This window comes from Meles meles, chromosome 5 (assembly GCF_922984935.1).
Source record: "Meles meles chromosome 5, mMelMel3.1 paternal haplotype, whole genome shotgun sequence".
Classification (NCBI taxonomy): Eukaryota; Metazoa; Chordata; class Mammalia; order Carnivora; family Mustelidae; genus Meles; species Meles meles.
The window spans coordinates 32479249-32503790 of NC_060070.1; the positions used below are offsets into that span (position 1 = coordinate 32479249).

The 24542-nt window shown below is 38.8% G+C and overlaps 1 protein-coding gene across 2 annotated transcripts; it reads left to right on the plus strand.

Annotated features, from left to right (window-relative positions):
• Window positions 1-696: 696 nt before the first annotated feature.
• On the plus strand, window positions 697-24189 carry COQ3 (coenzyme Q3, methyltransferase). 2 transcript variants are annotated; one of them, XM_046006739.1, is made up of 7 exons: window positions 706-1259; window positions 5905-6022; window positions 8413-8565; window positions 10251-10350; window positions 11189-11431; window positions 21022-21181; window positions 22820-24185. In XM_046006739.1, exons 1-7 carry the CDS (start codon window positions 1151-1153, stop codon window positions 23038-23040), a joined length of 1104 nt encoding a protein of 367 aa, XP_045862695.1. In that variant the 5' UTR covers window positions 706-1150; the 3' UTR covers window positions 23041-24185. The 2 variants fall into 2 exon arrangements, with proteins under 2 accessions (XP_045862696.1, XP_045862695.1); XM_046006740.1 differs by lacking the exon at window positions 8413-8565 and having other exon boundaries at window positions 697-1259; window positions 22820-24189.
• Window positions 24190-24542: the final 353 nt, after the last annotated feature.

Here is a 24542-nt window from a genome sequence, read left to right on the forward strand (position 1 = left end):
CATTGGAAAAGCCTTTGTTGATATTTGTAGAGTATAATAAACTAGTTTTGCTTACCCGGGCCAAACTAGTGGCTATTAAAGAGGCTTTTGTTTTGTGTCAGTATTAAGGCAAATCACTGATTGCCTTTGTTGAATTGAAAAGGTAATGGGAAGACCCTGAAGCCCAGTGAAGGGGTACATTCAAAGAAAGTACATTTAAATAAAGCTTTTAAAACTTTATTTAATCATACTTGCACTCTGCTTTTTCCTTGGATTTCTCATTCTAATAAATACAACACATGCTAAATGTCCTTCTGTGCCAGAGCTTTCTGCCTTTGTTTGGAGAGATGCCTTGTGTCCTGAGAGAAGAACTCTGAAAAGGACATAAAAAAAGTCTGCAGCCACTCTAGGAGGAGGTCAATATTTTACTAAGAAGGCATAAGTGAAAGACCGTTACTGAGCATTAAATTTCACTAACTCAAAGAACCCTTTACCAATTTGACCCTGCCTGTTGAAAATGTACAATGATTTTTTGCCTTTAATCTTGGAAATGTACTATTGCTCTTACTCAAGGAAAGGCTTCTATACATTTAGAAGTATAGTGTTAATACCGCTTTAGTTTTCAGTGAAGTTTGGCTAGAGCCCTACTACATAACGTATGCCCTGTCCAGAATATTATCAGGTCACTTGGAGAAACTGAATTTTCAGTTAGACTTGTAGCCCCCTGACAGTTGAGTTTCTTGAAAGGGGAAAAAAATCTACCGTTAGGAAAGAAGTGCTTCCATGCATTTGTGATTCTAAGGGTCAGTGGCGTACAGGAGTACAAATGTCTGTGGGAGACTTCTGTTGAATATGAAATAAGAGTTAAATGAGAATGAAAGCTCGTTTACATAGTATGAAGTGAGAGGATCCATAACTACGTTGGCCGTGAGGTTTGAGGTGGCCATACAGAAATAGGCTATAATAGAGACTTGAAGTTCTCTTACAACAAACATACTTGCACGCGCAATTTGACGGGTGTTGAGCGTGAAGAGTATAGTCCCACGCTATGTAACACCCATTAATGTAACCATGAGTAGACTGATTTCCGACAGTGTGAGAGTGGATCTCGGAACCTTTCTGTTGGGGATCTTTTGCTGGAGGGACCGGAAAGGAGGTGGATCCTTTCACGATGTGGGGAGGCCGCAAGCTGAGCTCCTGCGGGAATCGGTTTGTAGGAGTGCTTAGATCTAGGTGTTGGGGTACACAGGCTGAGGGTGCTCGCTTAAGCAATTCCGCAGGTGAGTGTCGCTTAACCACGTTGGCACTGTGAAGGTCCCTCACGCAACCCACCGTGCGGGCCGCTGTTTTGCGCAGGCGCGGCAGAGGGCGGCGGGCTGTCCTGACCTCCACGCAAGTTTACCTTCGGTCCGGTCCCTCGCTGTCGATTAAACTCCAGGCCTGGGCTCTCGCCTCTCGTTCCCGGAGACTGGGACTAGGGACTAGTGGTCCCGGCCGCGGAGCGCGCAGTCTCCCGGCCGCCGCCGTGTATCCAGCCACCTGTGTGTCTTTTTGGTTGAGTCCTTGCCACAGAAGCCGGCGACCACTCTGCCTGCAGGAGTCGGAAGGTCACGTGCTTTCTTCCGTAGCCGCAGGGAGAGAGGATTCCGACCGCGGTCTCGTAGTTCTTGATAGCGTTGCATTTGTTTTGTTCGCACACATCTTCTTTTTTTCAGAAAGAATTTAAGGCAGCCATTCTACTTGTTTTGGTTTAATTCAGCAAACTCTTGGCAAATAAGATCAAGGAAATAACTCACTGAACCTGAGGCTTGCAGAAGACCGTTTGACTAACCAGAAAGTTAGGTTTACCCTTTATATGAAACTCACTTAACAAATGCTGTGTGCCAGGCACTGGGAGTTTTTTTTTTTTTTTTTTTTTTTTTAAGATTTTTTGTTTATTTGGCAGAGAGCGAGAGATCACAAGTAGGCAGAGAGGCAGGCAGAGAGAAAGGAGGAAGCACGCTCCCTGCTGAGCAGAGAGCCCGATGTGGGGCTCCATCCCAGGACCTTGGAATCATTACCTGAGCTGAAGGCAGAGGCTTTAACCCACAGAGCCACCCAGGCGCCGGGGAGTTTGTTTGTTTTTAAGGTTTATTTATTTTTAGAGAATGAGAGGCAGCCTGTAAGGGCGGGGGCGCGGAGGGAGAGAGAATCTCAAGACGACTCCCTTCTGAGCCCGTTGTTGGGCAGAGCTTGATCCGGAGACCTGGAGATCATGATCTGAGTCTAAACCAAGAGTTGGGCACCCAACCGAGCCCCCTAGGCACTGGGAATTTTCTAATGAAGGACACCTCAGAGGTCTCTTTAAAAAATGTTAGAACTGAAATTAGGATATAATGGGTGAAACGGGAAACTTACAGGCCCACCATAGAGTTGATAAGTTGGTGCTCTAATGCAATGAAAAATAGTGCAGCCAATAAAAATGATTTAAATCAGTGTGTGTCCCCATGGAAAAATGATTCAGATACAGCATTAAGAAAGTAAGGTACAAATCAGTATGTATTATGATCTTAGATCTATATATGCAGCTATATGAGAGAACAGAAATACATAGAAATTTTAGCAGTGATTATATGTGGTGGAGGTGGTTATCCATCGTTTTATCATTATATGTTTTTGGAATTTATTTTTTCAGCAAACCTGTCTTAGAAATTTAGAAAAATATAAATATTTTCAGATTTGGGGACTGAGTATAGAAGGAGTATCTAATACATATTTAAGATCAGGGAAAGTTTTTGAACAAGGTATTTAGGAAGCTGTCTTGAGGGAGTTGGGCACTTTTGGAAGTCATTGGAGTGGCCAAAGGACTAACTTGAGTATCTGTGAGATTTCTGGGAAAGTGCAAAGTGTTCCTTGAAAAGGAAGGCTGGAAGTGAGGGCAGAGACTGTCAACGGATGAGACAGACTTTATAGGCCATGACAAGTCTGTGAAAGGCTACCTATACCTCCTGAGAGTGACTTTACCTTGAGGACAGAGGGAAATTACTGAAAGAGCAATATAATCCGACCTGTATTTAAGAAAGAACACTTGGCAGCTGTGTGGAAGGTGGAATGGTGGCAGGCAAGACTAGGCTCAGGGAGGCCGTAAGAGTAATCTCGACAGTAAATGATGATTGCTGGAACCAAGGTATTGGCAGAGTAGAGGTTTTGTTCACTGTTGGCCTGGTACATTATAGGCTCTGGATAAATGAGGTTTTGAATGCACTGAATGAAGTTTTCCTCTATGCCTTTAAAATCTCAAATATCAAAATGATCACACATTCAAAGTAGAGAAGGAGTCAGTAGGATTCTATTTATTAATACAAACTCAATTAGTTTGTCAGTTGTGGTGTGGTGGTTTTTAAAGCTCTTGAGAATTCTGTCAATACTGATAACTGAGAGGCTAATTTTACAGCAGTAGAGGAGGAGAAGGGATGATAAGGGTCATTACTGAGTGCAGAGCAGAGACTGTTTTAAAATCTCTGATGTGCAGTTTCATCATAATTTAGATTTTTTATCTACGTATCACAGTTTACATAATTCTCCAATAACACTTCCTTTATCTACCTGAAGTCATAAAGAAGGTAGTATTTGAAATAGGTCTTAAAAGTAGTATAGGTGGAAATGGTGGAAGAGAGAGTAACATGAGCAAAGGTCTAGGAACACAAATGTGTGTGTGTGTGTGTGTGTGTGTGTGTGTGAATGTTGAAATGGCCTTGGGCCAGACTGTGAAGATCCTACTGAAAAACAAAACAAAATTAAAAAAACATAAAAAGCTCAAGAGAAAATATTCAGAGACTATGAAAAGACAAGCCATGAGATATAAATGACCATTTGTCTTAGTCCATTTGACTACTGTAGCAACATACCACAGACTGGGTGGTTTATAAACAACAAATCTATTTCTTACAGTTCTAGAGACTGGGAAATCCAAGATTCAGTGCTGGTAAAAGCTCACTTCCTGGTCAATAGATGGAGCCTTTTTGCTGTGTCCTCACATGGTAGAAGAGGCAAACTTGCTCTCTGGGGTCTTTTATAAAGTCACTAAACCAGTCATGTGGGTTCTACTCTCATGATCTCATCACCTCCCAAAGGCCCCCTTCTAATATCATCATTTTAGGGATTAGGATTTCAACTAATAAATTTGGGGAGGACACAAATATTCAGACCATAGCACCATTAAGTTAAGAAAGGACACTTAACCACACTTACGATAAACTCAGACGACACTGAGATCCCATATTCACCTATTGGATTATCAAAAAAAAAAAAAAAAAAACCAAAACTGATAATACATTGCATGAGTCACTGTCAATGTATTATTGGTGTGGGGAAGCCAGCACTAGAATCTGGTTTTACCCATGGGGTTGGGAACTGTTCAACATCTGTGAGTGGCAATTACAAATTTATAAATTCACATGCCATTTAACACAGTCATTCTTGGGATTTCACTTACAAATACTCTCTAAAATACATGAAATCACCTATGGAATTCATTATACCAGGATGGTTAAATTTTTGCCAACTTGATAGGTATGTAGTGGCTTTCCTGTGCATTCCCCTAATGTTTAATGATATTTTATATCTCTTCATGTGCTTATTTGCATCTGTAAATCCTCTTTGATGAATTGTCTGTTCATGTCTTTCTATACCCATTTTATAAGAGCCAGACCCATTGTATAATTGGGTTGCTTGGTTTGTTGTTTTATGGGAGTTGGGTTTTACTGTTGAGTTTAAAGAATACCCTCATATAGTCCAGATATAAGTCCTTTGTGGGTTATGTGTTTTGCAAATATTTCCTCCCTGTCTGTGATTTGTCTTTTCTTCTTCTTAACAGAGTTTTTTGCAGGATGAAAGTTTTCAAGTCTAAGTCCAACTTAATCAATATCTTCTATTTTGGATTGTGCTTTTGGTGTCAGATGTAAGGAGAACTCTGTGCCGAACCCTAAGTCGTGAAGATCTGTGATAGTTTCTTCTAAAAGTATTATGGTTTTGCATTTAGATCAATGATCTATTTTAAGTTCATTTTTGTATAAGATGTGAGATTTAGGTTTAAGTTTTCTTTTCTGGTCTATGGTATCCAATTGTTTCAACACCATTATTGAAAAGACTATTTTTCCTTCATTGGACTGCTTTTCAACCAGAGTCAAAAGATCAGTTGGGTGAGCTTTATAATGTCCCTAGTATTTTCTTTGCTCTAAGGTCTACTTTGTCTAAGTATTTATTGAACAATTGAATGTTCTGCTGCAGAGTAACTAGTTCATAAAACAGGTCTCTATGTAAGTTTGAGCATATAGACTGGATGAGTGATTGATTATTTTAGGATGATATGTATACACACACACGTACATATAGGTTTTTCTTTTGGAAAGGGTTTTAAGTCTGTGTATAATCCATTTCAAGTAGCTAACATGTGACAAAATTTGAACTTGTTTTGACAAATAATCTCAGAATTAATATTATCCTAGGTTAAAAGGTCACATAGTTTTATTTTAAATCTCATTTCTTATAATTATGCAGAATAATATTGGTACAGAAACTAATGGTATGAATAACTTTTACATATGCATTACTTATTTTTGCCAATTAAAATTTCAGATATTTGATTAGAGTTAATTGGCAGAATGCAAGATCTTTATTTTATATATTAGTATAAATCCAAAAGTAAGGGGAAAACCCTTTTGTTTATCAATTGTAATATGAGATTGCCATGTAAAATAGTTTCTTCAAGTATGTACATATTAGGGATTTATACTGTGAAGCTTTCTCTAGACATTTAATTTTTATTTTCAGAGGCACCTGGCTGATTGTTGGTTAGAGCATGTAATTTTTGATCTTGGAGTTGTGAATTTGAACCCCACGTTGGGCATGGAGATTACTTAATAGTGTTGTTTTCAATTTATTCAGAGAATCAGTTCAGTTGGACTCTACAAACTAACCCGTGGGTTTTCAGTGAATACAGCATCATGTGGTTCAAATCCTATAGAATAACTTTTGCCTGCTTGAGTAGAATGAAAATTTACAGGTAAGTTTATTCATTACTGTGGCAAATATTTACATAATTTTATACAATCATAATCTAGTATTCATTATGTTTAATAAACACTGCTAGTATGAAATAGCTTATGTGCTTTGATTAAGGTATATTTTTATTTATCTAAATATTCTTACTCTTCCAGCAACTTACATCTGGAAAGTTTCAAACCTACAGAAAAGTTGTAATACAATATACATCTCTTGCATACCCTTTATCTATATTCAAAGGTAGCTTTTATTTTTAACGTAAGACTATATTACCTGGAGAAATCCTTTTTTGCTCCCGCACTTGGGACAAGACACAAATAATGCAGTGCTTAAAATCGTAACTGATTTGGGTCCAGCATAAATGTGATAAGGTAATTAACTATACAAGTCTAGGTGGTAAGATTGAATCAAAGTAATATCTTTTTGTAGTTGTATTTTATAAACTAATTTCTAACTTGTGAAAAATATTACATAGAGTTAAGGTATGAACTTTGTTTTCTAAGTGCTTGCTCTACTTCTTGTAGATAAGCTAGCTCCTGTAAAGTTGGGTGTATGTGAAATCCTGGTAGTCAGCTGAGCACCCACCTACTGTTACCTATTGTATATTAGTCATTGATTATTAAGGCTTTGCATGAAGCACAGAAAAAGGATGGTAATATTCATAAGATAATATTAAAGAAGAATGATATTTAACTCTTAAAAGGATAATAAGTCATCAATGTAGAATGTACTCTATGTAGCTAAGAAAAACACATTAAAAATTTGAATGGTATTACCTATCCTAATGTAACAACCTTATTCTTTTTTTACCCAAGAACTTCTGGAGGATTTTCCTATGATATACTTTGATGTGGAATTTGGTATAATGTCTGATCTGTTTGGTCCCTGTTTGATCCCATTTGATTTTTTTTTTTAATTAGGTGAATTATATACTTTTCTGGGCTTTTTTTTTTTTTTAAAGGTTACTTATTTGACAGAGAGAGAGGTCACAAGTAGGCAGAGAGGCAGACAGAGAGAGGGGGGAAGCAGGCTCCCCGCTGAGCAGAGAGCCCGATGTGGCCTCGATCCCAGGACCCTGAGATCATGACCTGAGCTGAAGGCAGAGGCTTAACCCACTGAGCCACCCAGGCGCCCAGGGCCGCCTTTATTAGATTATTCATTTGACACGTTTCCCGAGTACCAGCTGTGTTCTAGGAACTGTGCTAGTAACTAGGAATAAAATGGTAAATAAGACAGTCCATACCTTGCCCTCATAGTGTTTAGAGGGGAGACATGATCAAATTGTCACATTGTTCCATGAAGAAATGCAAAGTTATATGGGAATTAAAATAAGGGACTATAACCCAGTTTTGAGAGTCAGGGAAGACTTCTTAGATGGCATTCCATTTAAACTAAGATCTGAAGGTTGGAAAGGAATTAATTAGGTGTGCAGAGGAGGGAAGGGAATGTGAGAAGAATGGTCCAGGTAGAGGGAGCAACCTTTACAAAGTTCCTGAGAAAAGGGCATGTGGGGTCAGTGCAAAGAAACGAAAGAAGGCCTGTGGGGCTGGAATGGGGAGGATGAGGAGAGGAGTTAAAAAGTGCATTTGAGGAGGGAAGAAATTGGGGACCAAATAATTCCGAGCATTGTAGGCCATGGTAAGGATTTTGAGTGTTTTTTCCTAATATCAGTGGGAAACCATGGAAGTATTTCAAGTGGGAAAATAGCATGATCATATTTATATTTTGGGACACTCTGGATGCATTGTAGGGAGAAGATTGAAGGGAGATGTGGTAGGAAGCAGCAGACTAATTAGAAGGCTAGTGCAATAAATAGTTCAACCAAGAGATGATGGTAGTTTAGGATGATAGTAGTAGAAATGAAGAGAAGATGGGGCACTTGGGTTCAAATCCTGGCTCTACCATTTACTTAATCTAAGTCTCACTTTTCTTACTTGTGTAATAGGGATTGTGATATAACCTACTTTATAGAGTTGCCAGAACAATTAAATAAGATGACACAGGACATATATGGAGTTCTTGAATAGTATCCACATTTAGGAAGTGCACAATAAATGGTTACTATTTCTACTTCTACTGCTACTGTTCCTATTATTATGTTATTATCATCATTTCTATTAGATGTGACCCAGCAGGCCACATCTTGTAACATCCCATTTCTGTTTCAATTTCCTTTGAAAGCAATTAACTTTGTTAATGGAACTCTGTTCCATCTGTGAATATATATATTTGCAGTGTGATTATGAAAACCTGGTTTTAAAGCATCAAAAATGAGCCATTCATTTAGATTCTAATAAATTATAAATTAGAATATCTTTCTACATAAAGAGATCCTATGTTACATTTTTTTAAATGTCTCTTTTTGCCTGGCTCTTCCTTTTGATCTCGTAGGTACCCTCGGACAAGACTGTACAGTACTTCTCAAACTACTGTAGACAGCAGTGAGATAAAAACATTCCTGGCCCTGGCTCATAGGTGGTGGGATGAACAAGGAGTGTATGCACCTCTTCATTCTATGAATGACCTGAGGGTGCCATTTATTAGGTAACATTCCAGAAACTCTAAATATTTTGAAATGTAACTCTTCAATAATTTATCTTTTGAGTTTATTTTTGAGTTTAAACTTTTTGAGTTTATTTTTCTCTTGATTTATACCTAAGTTCAAAATGCTGCATTTTAAGTTTGCTTTAGAAATTAGATTCTGGGGGCGCCTGGGTGGCTCAGTGGGTTAAAGCCTCTGCTTTTGGCTCAGGTCATGATCCCAGGGTCCTGGGATCGAGTTCCACATCGGGCTCTCTGCTGAGCAGGGAGCCTGCTTCCCCCTCTCTCTCTGCCTGCCTCTCTACCTACTTGTGATCTCTCTCTGTCAAATAAATAAATAAAATCTTAAAAAAAAAAAAAGAAATTAGATTCTGGGCAGCAGGCTGGCTCAGTCAGTAGAGCATATGACTCTTAATCTCAGGATCATGAGTTCAAACCCCACATTGAATATGAAGCTTCCTTAAGATAAAAATTAAAAAAAAAAAAAAAAAGAAAATTAGATCCTTTTCAATGTCCATTGTTTGAACCACTAATTTTTAAATAACCTTATTCAAAATCTAGACTGCTTTTATTAACTGACTTGTAGCATTTTTGAACAATTTCAGGTCACTTAGAACTAAATTCTTATGAAAGGACCTAGGATCCTATGGCATCGAGGTCATTTCACACCCACTTTGACCTTTAGGCAGTCTTGATAAAGAGACACCTGCTGGTTCAGTCACTAGAGCATGCAGGTCTTAATCTCAGGGTCATAAATTCAAGCCCCACGTTGGGCGTGGAGCCTACTTAAACAAACAAAAAATATCCATAGGTATCCTTATTATATATAACGTTTATTTTATTTTTGTTGCTTTTTTAAGATTTTATTTATTTGAGAGAACGAGCGAGCATGGGTGTGAGGGGAAGAAGCAGGCTCCCCGACATGGGGCTCGATTCTAGGACCCTGGGATCATGACCTGAGCCGAAGCAGATGAGTAACTGACTGAGCCACCCAGGTGCCCCCATATAACGTTTATTTTAATATAAATATAATTAAAATTCATATACAGTTCAACTTAAAAGTGTAGTATACAATGCTTTAGTATATATGTCTGGGTGTATAAGTGTGTGCTTATGTTTGTGTATGTGGTTGAGTGTTACTGTGATTATCTTAGAATTAAATTAACTTGATTTGGATGCCTATTTACATGATCATGAAAACACCACTAACTTAGAAGATCAAAAGAGAATCAATTTAGAAGGGAATCTAGGCAAAATCTAAAAATATATATCCCCAGTATGCTGCTTCTAAGCCCTGTAAAATAACTTATTTGTTGCTGACACAAAATGTGTCTATCCAGTACTGACAAGGTAGCTAAGAGATTCCTCAGCTAACATGATATCTTAAGCAAATAAAATTAGGTGAATCTAAACTAGATTGTTTTTAAAGTTTTTCTTTAGATTATTACTGAAGTAATAGTTAACATATAATTATTACTAGTTTATTTTAGAAGCTTTACTTAAAACCTCCTTCCTGCTTTTGATTGTTAAAAAGTCTTTAATGCTGAAAAGGAAAGAGCTCTTTGCCCCCAAATATCAATAATCCATTTAAAATGAGAGTTTAATATATCCTCAAAAATTATACAAGTTTAAGATTTTATTGGCAAAATTAATAATTTGTTTTTGTATGTTTTGGATTTTTAAAAAAGAGACAATATTTTAAAAACAGTTGCTCATCACCAGCCAGGACAACCTTTGTCTGGGATGAAGATTCTTGATGTTGGCTGTGGAGGTGGATTGTTAACTGAAGTAAGTAGTTTACAACTTTCCTGCCATTTTTAACTGTGAAAAAAATTTTGAAGAAGTAGGCCTGTGACTCATTTATCCTTTTAACAAGTCGTATTGTTTATTTAAAAAAAAAAAGAAATGCCTAATGTTCTTCTTAATATTTTTACCAGCATAAAACTAATAAATACTTTTTACTTTCTTAAGAAAATATATAAATATTTTAGAAAATTATAGAGGATTTTTTTTGGTGTTTTTGTTTGTTTTTGCACAAAATTGGGCACTGGTCTTTGAAATACCTCTGAAAATTTTGTTGTCTCTTCTAAGAGATTGGGCAGTTTCCCCTGGTTTAAATGCACTGATAAGCCATTCTTTTGCACTTGCTTCAGTACGAACCGAGTACTGCCTTCTTGTGGTGTTCTCCCTGGCCTAGGTGCTTTAGAGTACTTAGAAAAATACTCATTCACCCTCCGTAAAAAATATTTGCCTCCACTTGTAGTATATCTATGCTCTGCAGCTCTGTTTTATAGTCTTCTGTCAATAACTGCACGGTAACTTTCGTGCACTTCAGAGATGTTAATACTCTATTATGTGTGTGTAAGTGTACCTATAAAATACAGAGCTCTCTCAAATAGTTCTTCATAAGTTTTTTGTTGTGATTATTGTTCACTCTTAAGTTTTTATTATGGTAATTGTAAAATGTGTACAAACTAGAGGAAATGATATAATGAACTTCGATGTGCCCAATAAATATCCAATAATTATCCTCTCATTATTAATCTTGTTTCCTTTTTAATAAGCTCTTTATTGCTAACTTGTATTCTGTTTTCTTCTTGAGGATAACAGTTTTTTATCCTGTTAGCCTCTAGGGCGGCTTGGAGCTTCGGTTATTGGAATCGATCCTGTGGATGAGAACATTAAGACAGCACAGCACCATAAATCATTTGATCCAGTCCTAGAAAAGAGGATAGAGTACAGAGCATGTTCCCTGGAAGAGATTGTGGAAGAGACGGCAGAAACATTTAATGCTGTTGTAGCTTCTGAAGTTATAGAACATGTGATTGATCTAGAAACATTTATACAATGCTGCTATCAAGTGTTAAAAGTAAGACTTACTGGTTTACTTGTTTGTTTTTTTTCTTCTGAGTGTGTGTATGTATCCACAGCAGTAAGTGTTTCATAATACTTGCAATCAGTAAACTAGGATTAGGGGATAACATCTCTGCTGGGGATTATTTCTGCTTTTCAGCTTGCACTCACTCCTGGGGTTTTCCTGATACAGTATCTTGATATCTAAGAATCTTGAAAAGTGTTGGTCCTGAACATAATTATAAACAATAGATTTAAAGGGTTTTTTTTTTCCCCATTGGTGGACTCTGGATTAGATGGCTAATAAATATCGAATGACAATTACTAAGAAATTGATTTGGATTGATACTTAAAAAACAATGAAAATCTTTATTAATTTGTATAAATTGGCTTAGGTAGCATTTCTTAAATAACTCTGTATGTAATTTTTTTGTATGTAATATTTTTAACAGTTTTCAGCTTACAGAGAAATATTTCATATATATGATCTTATTGATTTTCCGTATAACCAGATGAGGAAGGTAAGCAGGTACTGTTGTGACCAACTTGGCCCAAAGGAGATCGGAATTTGAGAGATGTCAAAGGTCACTTGGCCTTTTTTTTTTTTTTTTTTAAGATTTATGTATTTATTTTATGGGATGCCTGGGTGGCTCAGTGGGTTAAGCCTCTGCCTTCGGCTCAGGTCATAATCTCAGGTCCTGGGATCGAACCCTGCATCGGGCTCTCTGCTCGGCAGAGAGCCTGCTTTCCCCTCTTTCTCTGCCTGCCTCTCTGCCTGCTTGTGATCATCTCTGTCAAATAAATAAATAAAATCTTTAAAAAAAATAAGATTTATACATTTATTTTAGAGGTTGGGTGTAGAGGGAGAGGGAGAGAAAGTCTTAAGCAGACTCCTCACTGAGCGGGGTGCCCCATATGGGGCTCGATCTCACAACACTGAGATCATGACCTGAGCTGAAACCAAGAGCCAGACTCGTTTTAACTGACTGCGCCATGCAGGCACCCCTTTTTTGTTTGTTTTTTAAATTGAGGTATAGTTGACATACAATATTGTATGAGTTTCAGATGTACAACAGTGATTTGACAATTATAGAATTATGAAATGCTCACCACAGTAAGTGTACTTACCATCTTTCACTATAAAAAGTTATTACAGTATTACTGACTACATTCCCTGTGCCGTATTTTTCATCTTCGTGGCTTGCTCTGAAACTGGAAATTTATACCTTTTAATCCCTTTTACCTATTTTGCCTATCTCCTAGCCCCTCTCTTCTGGCAACCCATTTGTTTTCTGTATTTCTAGTTTTTGTTTGTTGATTTGTTTGACCTTTTCTATTTCACATGGAAGTGCAATCATACGATATTTGTCTTTTTCTGTCTGACTTCTTTCACTTAGCATAATACACTCTATGTCCATCCATGTTGTTGCAAATGTTAAGATCTCATTCTTTTTTTTATAGCTAATATTCCATTGTTTATATATACCATATCTTTATTCATGTATTGATGGATACCTAGGTTGCTTCCATGTCTTGGCTATTGTAGATAATGCTGCAGTAAACGTAGATATATATATATATATTTTTTACAGCCTTCCGTGAGGTGCATATCTTTTCAGATTAATGTTTATTTTCTCAGGTAAATACCCCAAAGTGGAATTACTGGATTCTATGGTATTTCTATTTTAATTTTTTGAGGAACCTCCATATTGTTTTTCATAGTGGCTGCACCACTTAACATTCTCGCCAAGAGTGCACACAGATTCCTTTTCCTCCACATCCTCACTTGTTATCTCTTGTCTTTTTGATACTAGCCTTTCTGACAGGTGTGACATGAATCTCATTTTGGTTTCGATTTGCATTTCTCTGATGATTACTGATGTTAAGCATTTTCTTATGGGTCGGGTGGGCATCTGTATGTCTTCTTTGGAAAATGTCTATTCAGGTCCTCTGGCCATTTTTAATTTTTTAATTTTTTTTTTCTTTAAGATTTTTATTTATTTATTTGACAGAAAGAGAGAGGGGGAGAGAGCAAGCACAAGCAGGGGGAATGGCAGACAGGGGATAAGCAGGCTCCCTGCTCAGCAAGGAGCCTGATATGGGCTTTGATCCCGGAACGCTGAGATCATGACCGAGCAGAAGGCAGCAGCTTAACCAACTGAGCCACCCAGGTGCCCTCTGGCCACTTTTTAATCAGATTTTTTTTTTTTTTCTTGGTGTTGTTGTAGGAGTTCTTTATATATTTTGCAGATTAACTTCTTATCACTTATATCATTTACAAATATTGTTTCCCATTGTTTGCCTTTTTGTTTTGTTGATGGTTTCCCTTGCTGTGCAAAAGGTTTTTGGTTTGATATAATCATAGTTGCTTATTGTTGCTTTCATTTCTCTTGTCTGAGAAAACAGATCCAGAGAAATATTGCTAAGGCTGGTGCCCAAGTGATTGCTGCCTATGTTTTCTTTTAGGATATTTATGGTTTCAGGTCTTAGATTTAGGTCTTTAATCCATTTTGAGTTTATTTTTTTTATAGTGTAAGAAAGTGGTCCAGTTTCATTCTTTTCCATGTAACTGTCTGATTTTCCCAACACCATTTTCCATTGTATATCTTACCTCCTTTGTTGTAGATTAATTGACCATATAAGTGTGGGTTTATTTTTGGGCTTTCCAGTCTGTTCTATTGATCTGTTTTTGTACCTGTACCACACTGTTTTAATTACTGTAGTTCGTAGTACAAACTACAAAATCTTGGATTTGGATAGTGATACTTCCAAATTAATTCTTTCTCAAGATTGGGGGTCTTTTGGAGTTCCATACAAATTTTAGAATTATTTCTTCTAGTTCTATAACAAATACTATTGCAATGTGTTAGAGATTGCATTGACTCTGTAGGTTACTTTGGGTAGTGTAGACATTTTAACAGTATTCTTCCCATCCATCAAGTATGGTATATCTTTCCATTTATTTGTGTCATCCTCAGTTCCTTTCATCAGTGTCTTATAGTTTTCAGAGTTTAGGTCTTTCACCTCCTTGGTTAACTTTAATCCTCGGTATTTAATTCTCCTTGTTGATAAGATTGTAAATGGGAGTTATTTTCTTAATTTCTCTTTCTGCTAGCTCATTATTAGTATATAGAAATGCAACATTTCTGGATATTAATTTTGTATCCTGTACCTTTACTGAATTTATTTTGTTCCTGATCTTAGAAGAAAACCTTTTAGCTTTCCACCATTGAGTATGATGTTAGCTGTGGGTTTTTCATCTATGGCCTTTATTCTGTTGAGGTATTTCCCTCTTTACCCACTTTTTTGAGAGTTTTTACCATGAACAGATGTTGAATTTGGTCAAATACTTTTCCTGGATCTATTGAGATGGTCATATGATTTTTGTCCTTCATTTCATTAACGTCTTGTATCACGTTTGTTCATTTGCAGATACTGAACTATTCTTGCATCCCTGAAATAAATGCCACTTGATCCTAGTGAATGGTCCTTTTAAAGTATTCTTGAATTTAGTTATTGGGACATTGGTTTATAATTTTCTTTTCTTGCAGTGTTTTTTCTGGTTTTGGTATCAGGGTAATGCTGCCCCTTTTCAAGGAATTTGGAAGCATTTATTCCTCTTCTACTTTTGGGATAGTTTGAGAAAGATAGGTTTTAACTTTTTAAATATTTGGTAGAATTCACCTGTAAAGCCGTCTGATCCTGGACTTTTGTTTATTGAGGTGGTTTTTTGTTTTTGTTTTTTTTTTTTTAGATTATTTATTTATTTGATAGAGAGAGAGAGAGAGATCACAAGTAGGCAGAGAGGCAGGCAGAGAGAGAGAGGGAAGCAGGCTCCCCGCTGAGCAGAGGGCCCAATGTGGGGCTCGATCCTAGGACCCTGAGATCATGACCTGAGCCGAAGGCAGAGGCTTAACCCACTGAGCCCCCCAGGCACCCCTATCGGGGGTTTTTTGATTACCAATTCAATTGTTACCAATAATTGGTAATGTTCAGATTTTCTATTTCTTCCTGATTCAGTCTTAGAATATTGTGTACTTCTAGTATTGATCCATTTCTATGGGGTTGTCCAATTTGTTGGCATTTAAATTTTCATAGTGGTCTCTTATAATCCTTTCTATTTCTGTGTTGCTGGTTATAACTTCCCCGCCTTCATTTATTTGGGCCCTCTTTTTTTTCTTGGTGAGTCTGGGTAAAGGTTTATCAATTTAGTTTGTCTTTTCAAAGAACCATCTGTAGTTTCCTTGATTTTTTTTTCTCTTGTTTCTTAGTCTCTAATTTATTTCTGGTCTGATCTTTATTATTTTCCTCCTTCTACTGACTTTAGGCTTTGTTTATTCTTTTCCTGTTTCCTTTAGGTGTATGATTAGGTTGTCTTATTTGAAATTTTTCTTGCTTCTTTGAGGTAAGCCATTGTCATAAACTTCCCTCTTAGAACTGCTTTTGCCACATGCCAAAGATTTTGAACCATTGTTTCCATTTTCATATGTCTCCATGTATCTTTTAATTTGCTCGATTTCTTTGTTGACCCATTGGTTGTTTAGTTGCATGTTACTTAGCCTCCACATTTTTTCCAGTTTTTTTTTTTCTTGTGATTGATTTTTAGTTTCATTCTATTAGGGTCAGAAAAGATGTTTGATATGATTTCAGTATTCTGAAATGTATGGATTCTTGGGGCACTTGGATGGCTTCATCTGTTAAGCATCTGCCTTTGGCCAAAATAATGATCTCAGGGGTCCTGGGATCAAGCCCCTTGTGGGGCTCTCTGTTCAGGAGGAAGTCTGCTTCTCCCCCTCCTCCTGCCCCTCCACCCAGCCCCGGCTTGCGCACTTATGATCTCTCTCAAACAAATAAATAGAATCTTAAAATAAATTATTGATTCTTGTTCTATGGCCTAACAAGAGTCATCCTGAAGAATGTTCCTTGTGTACTTGAATGTGTATTCTGCGGTTTTTATGTAAATGTTCTGTATCTCCCTGTTAAGTCTGTCTGGTCTAATATGTCAATCAAAGCAACTATTTCCTTATTGATTTTCTGTCTGGATGACTTAACCAATAATGTAAGTGGAATAGGTGTTAGAGTCTCCTCTCCCCTCTTCTCTCTTCAACTTAGGTGCTTTCTAGTATCCTGTGTTCCCGATTGCTGACCTATTCTTCTGCATCTTCTAATCTGCTGTTGATTCCCTCATGTATTTTTCATTTCGATTATTGTATTCTTCGTGTCCTATTCATTCTTTTTTATGTTTTCTGTCTCTTTCTTGATTTGAACTCTCACTGAGTTCATCCACTCTTCTCAAATCTGGTGAGCATCTTTATTACCATTACTTTGAGCTCCTTATCAGGTAGATTGCTCATTTCCATTTTGTTTATTTTATTTTATTTTATTTTTTGCTAAAGTTTTAGCTTCTTCTTTAATTTGGAATATATTCCTCTATCTCCCCATTTTCTGTTTCTTTCCATGTATGTCAGCCACGTATCTTGGTCTTGAAAGTAGTGGCCTTGTGTCAGGAGGCATCATGTGGGACCCTAGGGTGCCATCTTCCCAGTCACCAGAACCAGACATTCTGCTGGTGTCCCCTGTATGGGCTGTGTGTGTCCTCCTATTGTGACTGGGCACACACTGGTAGGCAGGGCTGACCTTCAGCCCCGCTGTGACTTCTGCAGGTATACTGGTGTACGGAGCTGGTTCCCAGCCATGCTGTAAGAGTGGCTCAGCTGCAGCTGCTGCCCATGTGCTGGTGTGTGGGGCTGCCCATCCTCTCTCCAAGGAAGGAGTTGCTTCGGAGAGGCCCCAGTCCTGGCTGGAGCTGCCACTAGGTGTGGTGGGCAGTAGTTGCTTTGGGGGAATGCTGATCCTGACCAAGGCTGCCTGCTGGGTGTTGGCAGGCATTGCTTTAGAGGGGCACTTTCCAGGGCAGGTAGATCTACAGGGGAATGCCAGGACAGGGTGAGTGGTGTTAGCAAGATAGATGGAGAAAGTCAGAACTAGTTCCCACAAATCTGACCAACTAGGCTGAAGAAGGACAAGAAAATTGACGTCTTTCAGTATTTCCATGGCTGAAGAAAGCTCCTACAGATTCCTGACTTTCCAACACATGCCCTAAAGTTAGTCAGTAAATCTCCATGTAAAACCCTGGCACTTTTCAAACTGCTTTCTCTGTGCTGGGTGTCAGCCTGAATGAGGTATTGTGCTTGCCCTTTTAAGAGCGAGACTTGGTATCCGGTAGCCTTCTGGCTCTCTGAAAAGTTAAACCCCTCTGAATTTCAAAGCCAGGCAGTATGAGGGCTCATTTTCCCAGTGTAGGTCCCTGGGACCAGGGAGGCCCAAGGTGGGGCGTGAGCCCCTGGCTCCTCCGGTAGACTTCTGTGCCTGTGATAGCCCTCCCAATTATTGGTTGCTGTGTCAGGAGTTTGGTTCCCTGCCACATCTCTGGCCCTCCTACCTTTCTCCATGTGGCTTTTTCTTTATGTCTTTAGCTGTGGAAGAGCTTTTCTGCCAGTCTTCTTTCAGCCAACAATTACATAGTTGTTGCCTTGGTGTGTCCATGGGAGGAGGTGAGCTCCAACTCTACCGTCTTCCCCAAGAACCCAGAGGTCACTTGGCCTTTATGTCAAAGTTCACTAGGCACTTAGTGGGCCTTAGGGTCACATCTTTTGATTTCAAGTCTCGTTCTTCCCATTATATTATAGACTTAGTCCTCTGAAAGTGATTCCAATTTTTAAAAAAAAATAAGTCTCCTAAAGTATTGTTGTTGTTATCATTATTACTGTATTGACTGTGTTGTTAATGTAGAGGTAACACCCTAAGGTCAAGAGCTAGAAGAATGAAATGTTTAGCCCTTTCCTAAATAGAGCTTTTTAGAAATACTTTTTCTGGGATGCCTGGGTGGCTCAGTGGGTTAAGGCCTCTGCCTTTGGCTCAGGTTATGATCTCAGGGTCCTGGGATCGAGCCCCGCATCGGGCTCTCTGCTCATCGGGAAGCCTGCTTCTCCCTACCCCTCTGCCTGCTTCTCTGCCTACTTTTGATCTCTCCCTCTGTCAAATAAATAAATGGAATCTTAAAAAAAAAAAAAAAGAAATACTTTTTCTTTTAACATAAGTTTAGTTTTAGAGAAGATTACAAAGATAGTACAGAATGTTCCCACCTGTCCTTCCCCCAGTTTCTCCTATTGTTAACATTTCACATAGTAAGGATAGGAACTAGGGTGAGGCAAATGAGGCATGTACGGCACAAACCTGAAGGAGATACTCAGGCTTAGGTGCCAACCATGCATTTACACAGTCGGGAAAGTGAGTGCTTCCCTCGGTTTTGTTCCTTAGGCATCTCACTTGTCTCCTCATAGTCCTAGCCTTGTATGGAACCCATTGTGCATTTCTTAAAACTGAGAAATTAACATTGACATTATGCTATTAACTATACTACAAACCTGGTTAAATTTCATCAGTATTTCCACTAATGTCATCTTTCTGTTCAGGATCCAACCCTGGATTCTACATTGGATTTAGTTGTCATGTCTCCTTAGTCTCCTTAAGTCTGTAACAGTGTCTTGGTTTTTCCTTTTTTTTTTAAAAAAAGATTTTATTTATTTATTTGACAGAGAGAGATCACAAGTAGGCAGAGAGGCAGGCAGAGAGAGGGGGGGAAGCAGGCTCCCCGCTGAGCAGAGAGCCCGACGAGGGGCTCGATCCCAGGACCCCGAGATCATGACCTGAGCGGAAGGCAGCGGCTTAATCCCCTGAGCCACCCAGGTGCCCCTTGGTGTTTCCTTTTAAATGAGATTTATTAGGTTTATCTTCTATTTGCCAAGCAAAACTCCTTAGTTTTTACTTTTTGTGTTGTGTGTCAGTATGTATGAATGGAGGGTCTTTTACACATATTAGGAATGTGTGTGGCATTGTGGAATTTGAAACTAATTTTTGCGTTTATGGAAAGCCTATTAAGAAAATGACCATTGCTCACCACTGTTTCCTTAAATTTTGTAGGACATAGATGAGATACTCATAAGTGATTTTTTCCCCAAGCTCTATTGTGATACAATTGACATGTAACTGATTATTAATAAGATATTTTAGAACACTAGAGTTTTAGAAAAGTTACAGTGTATCACAAAATAATACCTTATATTTCAGTTTTTAATTTAATGGCACATTGCAGTATTTCAGGGTCTCATCTTTCTTTTTGGTTTTGGGGTGGTATTTGAGATATAGTTTCTCTCTCCCTACACACACACACACGCGCACGCACACGTAATTATTAGAAGGAATCTTTAGCATTTTATCCCCATCAGGCCGACGATAATATGTAGAAGAGGGAGGAGACATTAATCTTTGCCATATGCGGGAGTAAATATAGGAAACACCATGAATGTAGCCACTAAAAAATGTCAGACTAGGGGCATCTGGGGTGGCTCAGTTTGTTGCATTGTCCCCCTCTTGGTTTCCACTTGGGTCATGATCTCAGGGTCATGAGATCAAGCTCCACCACTGGCTCCGCACCTTGGGGCATCTGCTGGAAAATTCTCTCTCTCTCTTCCCCTATACCTTTCCCCCAACTGGTGCTAGTGCTTGTGCAGGTGCACACTTTCTCAAATAAATAAATAAACCTTAAAGAAAGACATGGCAGACTAAATAGTCTCACAGGGGGTGCCTGGCTGGCTCCGTTGTTAAGCATCTGCCTGCGGCTCAGGTCATGGTCTCAGATCCTGGGATGGAGTAGGAAGCCTGCGTCTCCCACTCCCACTCCTCCTGCTTGTGTTCCCTCTGTAGCTCGCTCGCTCTCAGTCAAATAAGTAAATAAAATCTTTTTCAATAAATAAATAAATAACTAGTCCCACAGATGGTTCGTATTCATGTAAGTGCTTATCTTGATCTCTTCATATTGTTTATACTAATGAAATCAAAACAAAATAAAAAAACATTCAAACCACAACCATTAGTGTCTCTGGCAGACAACACTGACTGGCACAAGATGTGGCGCTGTATGCCGCACAGAGCAGTTAGACAGACTCGCACCCAGAGAGAGAACAGTGTCAACCCGTGTCAGATTGGAGATGGGGACGTGTAGCAAGGAGGAGTAGCCGGATCCCATTTCTCTATTTTTATTACAAAGTATCTGATATGTGCAAAAGCAAGTTTATAATGTGTCACAGTAGTATGAGTTTAACAGTTGTAACCACCGAGAGGGAACCCAGTGAGTACATCTGTAGCAGACTGCCTTTTTTTAATTTTAAAGATTATTTATTTATTTGACAGAGAGAGATCACAAGTAGGCAGGGAGGCAGGCAGGGTGGGGGGAGCAGACTCCCCGCTGAGCAGAGAGCCCAATACGGGGCTCGATCCCAGGACCCTGAGATCATGACCCGAGCCGAAGGCAGAGGCTTAACCCACTGAGCCACCCAGGCGCCCCTGTAGTAGACTGCTTTTAGTAATGAATTTCCCAAAAGAAAAAAAAAACCATTTTGGTAAATTATACTTTATTTATATTCATGTATCTTAATTGCACTTAAATTATTTGGAAGGAAGGAGGAGGGTGAGGGAAGCCGAGCCTTTACCTAACTGATACTCCTGACATCTAAAATGGTACTTCTATCTGTATGTTTTTTTTAGCCTGGTGGTTCTTTATTCGTTACTACAATCAACAAAACACAGCTGTCTTATGCCTTGGGAATTGTCTTTTCAGAGCAAATTGCAGGTATTGTACCAAAAGGTACTCATACATGGGAGAAGTTCGTTTCACCCGAAAAGCTAGAGAGCATTCTGGAATCAAGTAAGTATTAAGAATGTTTCCAGTTTTCACGGCCTTACTGAACGTTTAATGTATCTACAATCATGAATCACACAACCTGGCACTTAATTAAATGGGCCACTATTCTCTGCTGTTGGTTTCATCTCTCAACTAGATTATAAACTCCTTGAAGTTAGGTGTGGGTATTAGATACCACTTTTCTCTCTCACCTGTGGCACCTAACCCAGGGCCATGCAAATCACAGATGATCAGTGAATACTGTTTGGCTGCTTAGTCCTCATTTGCTTAAGGAGGAGGTGCAAATGTCTGTCACGTACACATCCTCAGTTGGTCCTGTTGAGGCCCTGTGTGTATCCGCTTATCCTACGTATTATTTTTTTCTGATTCCTCCGTACTCAGGTACACTTTGAACTTCCTTGTCACTTTTTATGTATTTTATGCTACTTAGAGCACATCTTGTATTACGGTTCTTTCGGTGTTTTTAAGCCCCTTTCTGGACTGTCAGCTCTGTGGAGGCCAGACTGTCTCCTTTCTGTGCTCCCTGCAGTGCCTGCCTCTGCTGCACATGTTGTGAGCTCTTGATTTATGTGGTGAATTCCTGTCAGGTCGTAACATGCAGTTGGTGTTTGGTACTCCTGCTGAGTACTAACTCATGTGTGTCTCAGGCTTTTTTTCACATCACAGTATATCAGTAAACTTGATTTGGAGTATTGAAATAGTATCAGTCCAAGGTGATGGAGGAAGTTCTGAAGATTTCTGCAAGTGATATTGCTGAAAACAGAGTAGGAGAAAGTACTGTAAGATGCTTGATAGGGATGATCACTTGTTGGCAGATAGTCTCTCTTTTTTTTCAGATTTAAATTTTTTTCAGATTTAAATATTTTGAGGGGGGCAGATATTTTCTAATAAAAGCTTATGTTACTAAGTACTTATACCAAATTCCAAGCATTGTGCTACTTTATACGCATATCTCATCTAATTCTAACAACTCTAGGACTGTATGTTCTGTACATGTGAGAACATTGAGATTGAGAAAGGTAAAGTGACTTGACTCTGATCACCATCTAAGAGGTGCCAGGTTGAACCCAAGCAATTTGATTTAGAGTTTCTGTTCTGTGCTATAGTAAAGAATGATATGTACTTGGTTACACAGTATTTATTCCCATCAAGTCAGGAATCTTTTTTTTTTTTTTGACAGAGAGAGATCACAAGTAGGCAGAGAGGCAGGCAGAGAGAGAGAGGGGGAAGCAGGCTCCCTGCTGAGCAGAGAGCCCAATGTGGGACTCGATCCCAAGACCCTGAGGTCATGACCTGGGCCAAAGGCAGCGGCTTAACCCACTGAGCCACCCAGGTGCCCCAGGAATCTTTTTTTTAAAGATTTTATTTATTTATTTGATAGAGACACGGTGAGAGAGGGAACACAAGCAGGGGGTGCTGGGAGAGGGAGAATCTGGCTTCCCGCTGAGCAGGGAGCCCGATATGGGGCTTGATCCCAGGATCCTGGGATCATGACCTGAGCCAAAGGCAGACACCTAACGACTGAGCCACCCCGGTGCCCTGAGACAGGAATCCTGTTTTAAATATAGAGTCACATTAGAGTCTTGGCATTTGGAAAGTAATTACTTAACAAAATCTACTCTTTGTGATTGTTTTTTTCAGACGGTCTGTCAGTTCGCACTGTGGCAGGAATGCTTTACAACCCCTTCTCAGGTTACTGGCGTTGGAGTGAAAATACCAGCCTGAACTATGCAGCTCATGCTGTGAAATCCATGGGACAGGAGCCACCGGTGCCTGCTGGGTTTGTTTTCAGGGGGGAAACAGAGGAGCTCCATGATAAAGACTCCACCAACCCAGATGTGCAGGAAGAGCTGAAGAAATGAATGGCTTCGAAGGACTATGTACAATACGGCTTGAAAGTCTCATGTTTACATATGTGAAAATACACACTTCGTCTTTTGTGAGTGGATCGTGAAGAAAAGAAAGTCAACAAAAAGGCTAAAACCTTGGATAAAAGTTTTGGTTGTTTCATCTAATGGCCACTTTCAAGGGATGATTCTGTGGATCAAAACTTTTGGCAAGGTATTGTGTAATCTAGGCATTTAAATTCCTCAGCCTTTGTTTTATACATAGGGGATACATACTTGACTTAACTTGACGGGTTATATATATTCATCCAGCGTGTGTGCACATACGTATATGCTGAAACGGGTTTTCATTTAGAGGAATATGCATTATCTGTGTTCTTTATCGGGTTTTAGCTAAAGGCAGTTATGCTTCTGACATACGAAAACCAAATACAGTTTTGTTCTACTTATATATGGGAGGATAAAATGCATTTTTTCCTTTAAATTTTACTTTGTTGGAAAGCAAATGGATTGTTAAATATATACTGCATTTGGATTCAGACATTAAAATCAAGAAGTCCGGATAATGTCGGGCATACTTCTATACAGTTCCATAAATGTTTTATTGTGACTTTTTTTTTTTTTTAAGTAGAAAGGACTTTTTTAAACTCAATTAAAAATTCGGTTATGGAAATTTCTTCTTCGGCTAACATTTTTATAATTGAAGGGACTGACTTGAAATGTATTTTTATGCTTCTTGAAGTATGTGAATCCCTGGTCTTTTTCTGAAAGTCCAGATGCTCTCTATAAAAACGTTCGTAGAGGCCGTTGACCCAGTGTGACAAATAAACACGGATTGAATACAGGTGACCCAGGTTGAAGGTCAGCTTTTTATTTCTTATCATTTTTCCCTTTTACACTCATGTTTGCTGTATTCCTTTGTCAGTGTCTGTTAGAGTTAGCTCCGTAGGCAAACACTTCCCAGCCACCTTAGTTTGTCATGTACTTGTTCTCAGCAGCATTTCAGGGGAGGAAACTGAAATTTAAAGAATTGAGAGAGGAATTACAACTTCAGTTGCTGTGGTGTGATTAGGGTGCTAAAAATTAGCAGCTTCCATTGGCCTCCATTTAAAAGTTAGACTCTTAGTCTGAATTCTAGTAGTTTTACTACCAAAGCAAAGCTTCCTCATTCTATCTGTTAAAAAAATAAAGTATTGGGGGGCGCCTGGGTGGCTCAGTGGGTTGAGGCCTCTGCCTTCGGCTCAGGTCATGATCCCAGGGTCCTGGGATCGAGCCCCACATCGGGCTATCTGCTCCTCAGGGAGCCTGCTTCCTCCTCTCTCTCTGCCTGCCTCTCTGCCTAGTTGTGATTTCTCTCTGTCAAATAAATAAAATATTTAAAAAAAATAAAATAAAGTATTGGTATAAAAAAATAATCTAAGAACAATGTAATGGAATTGGTTAAAAAGTAGTCCCCCAAACAAGTGTATTTATTTTAGAGAAAAAAAACCTTTCAGTTATTAAAAATACATTTTTAA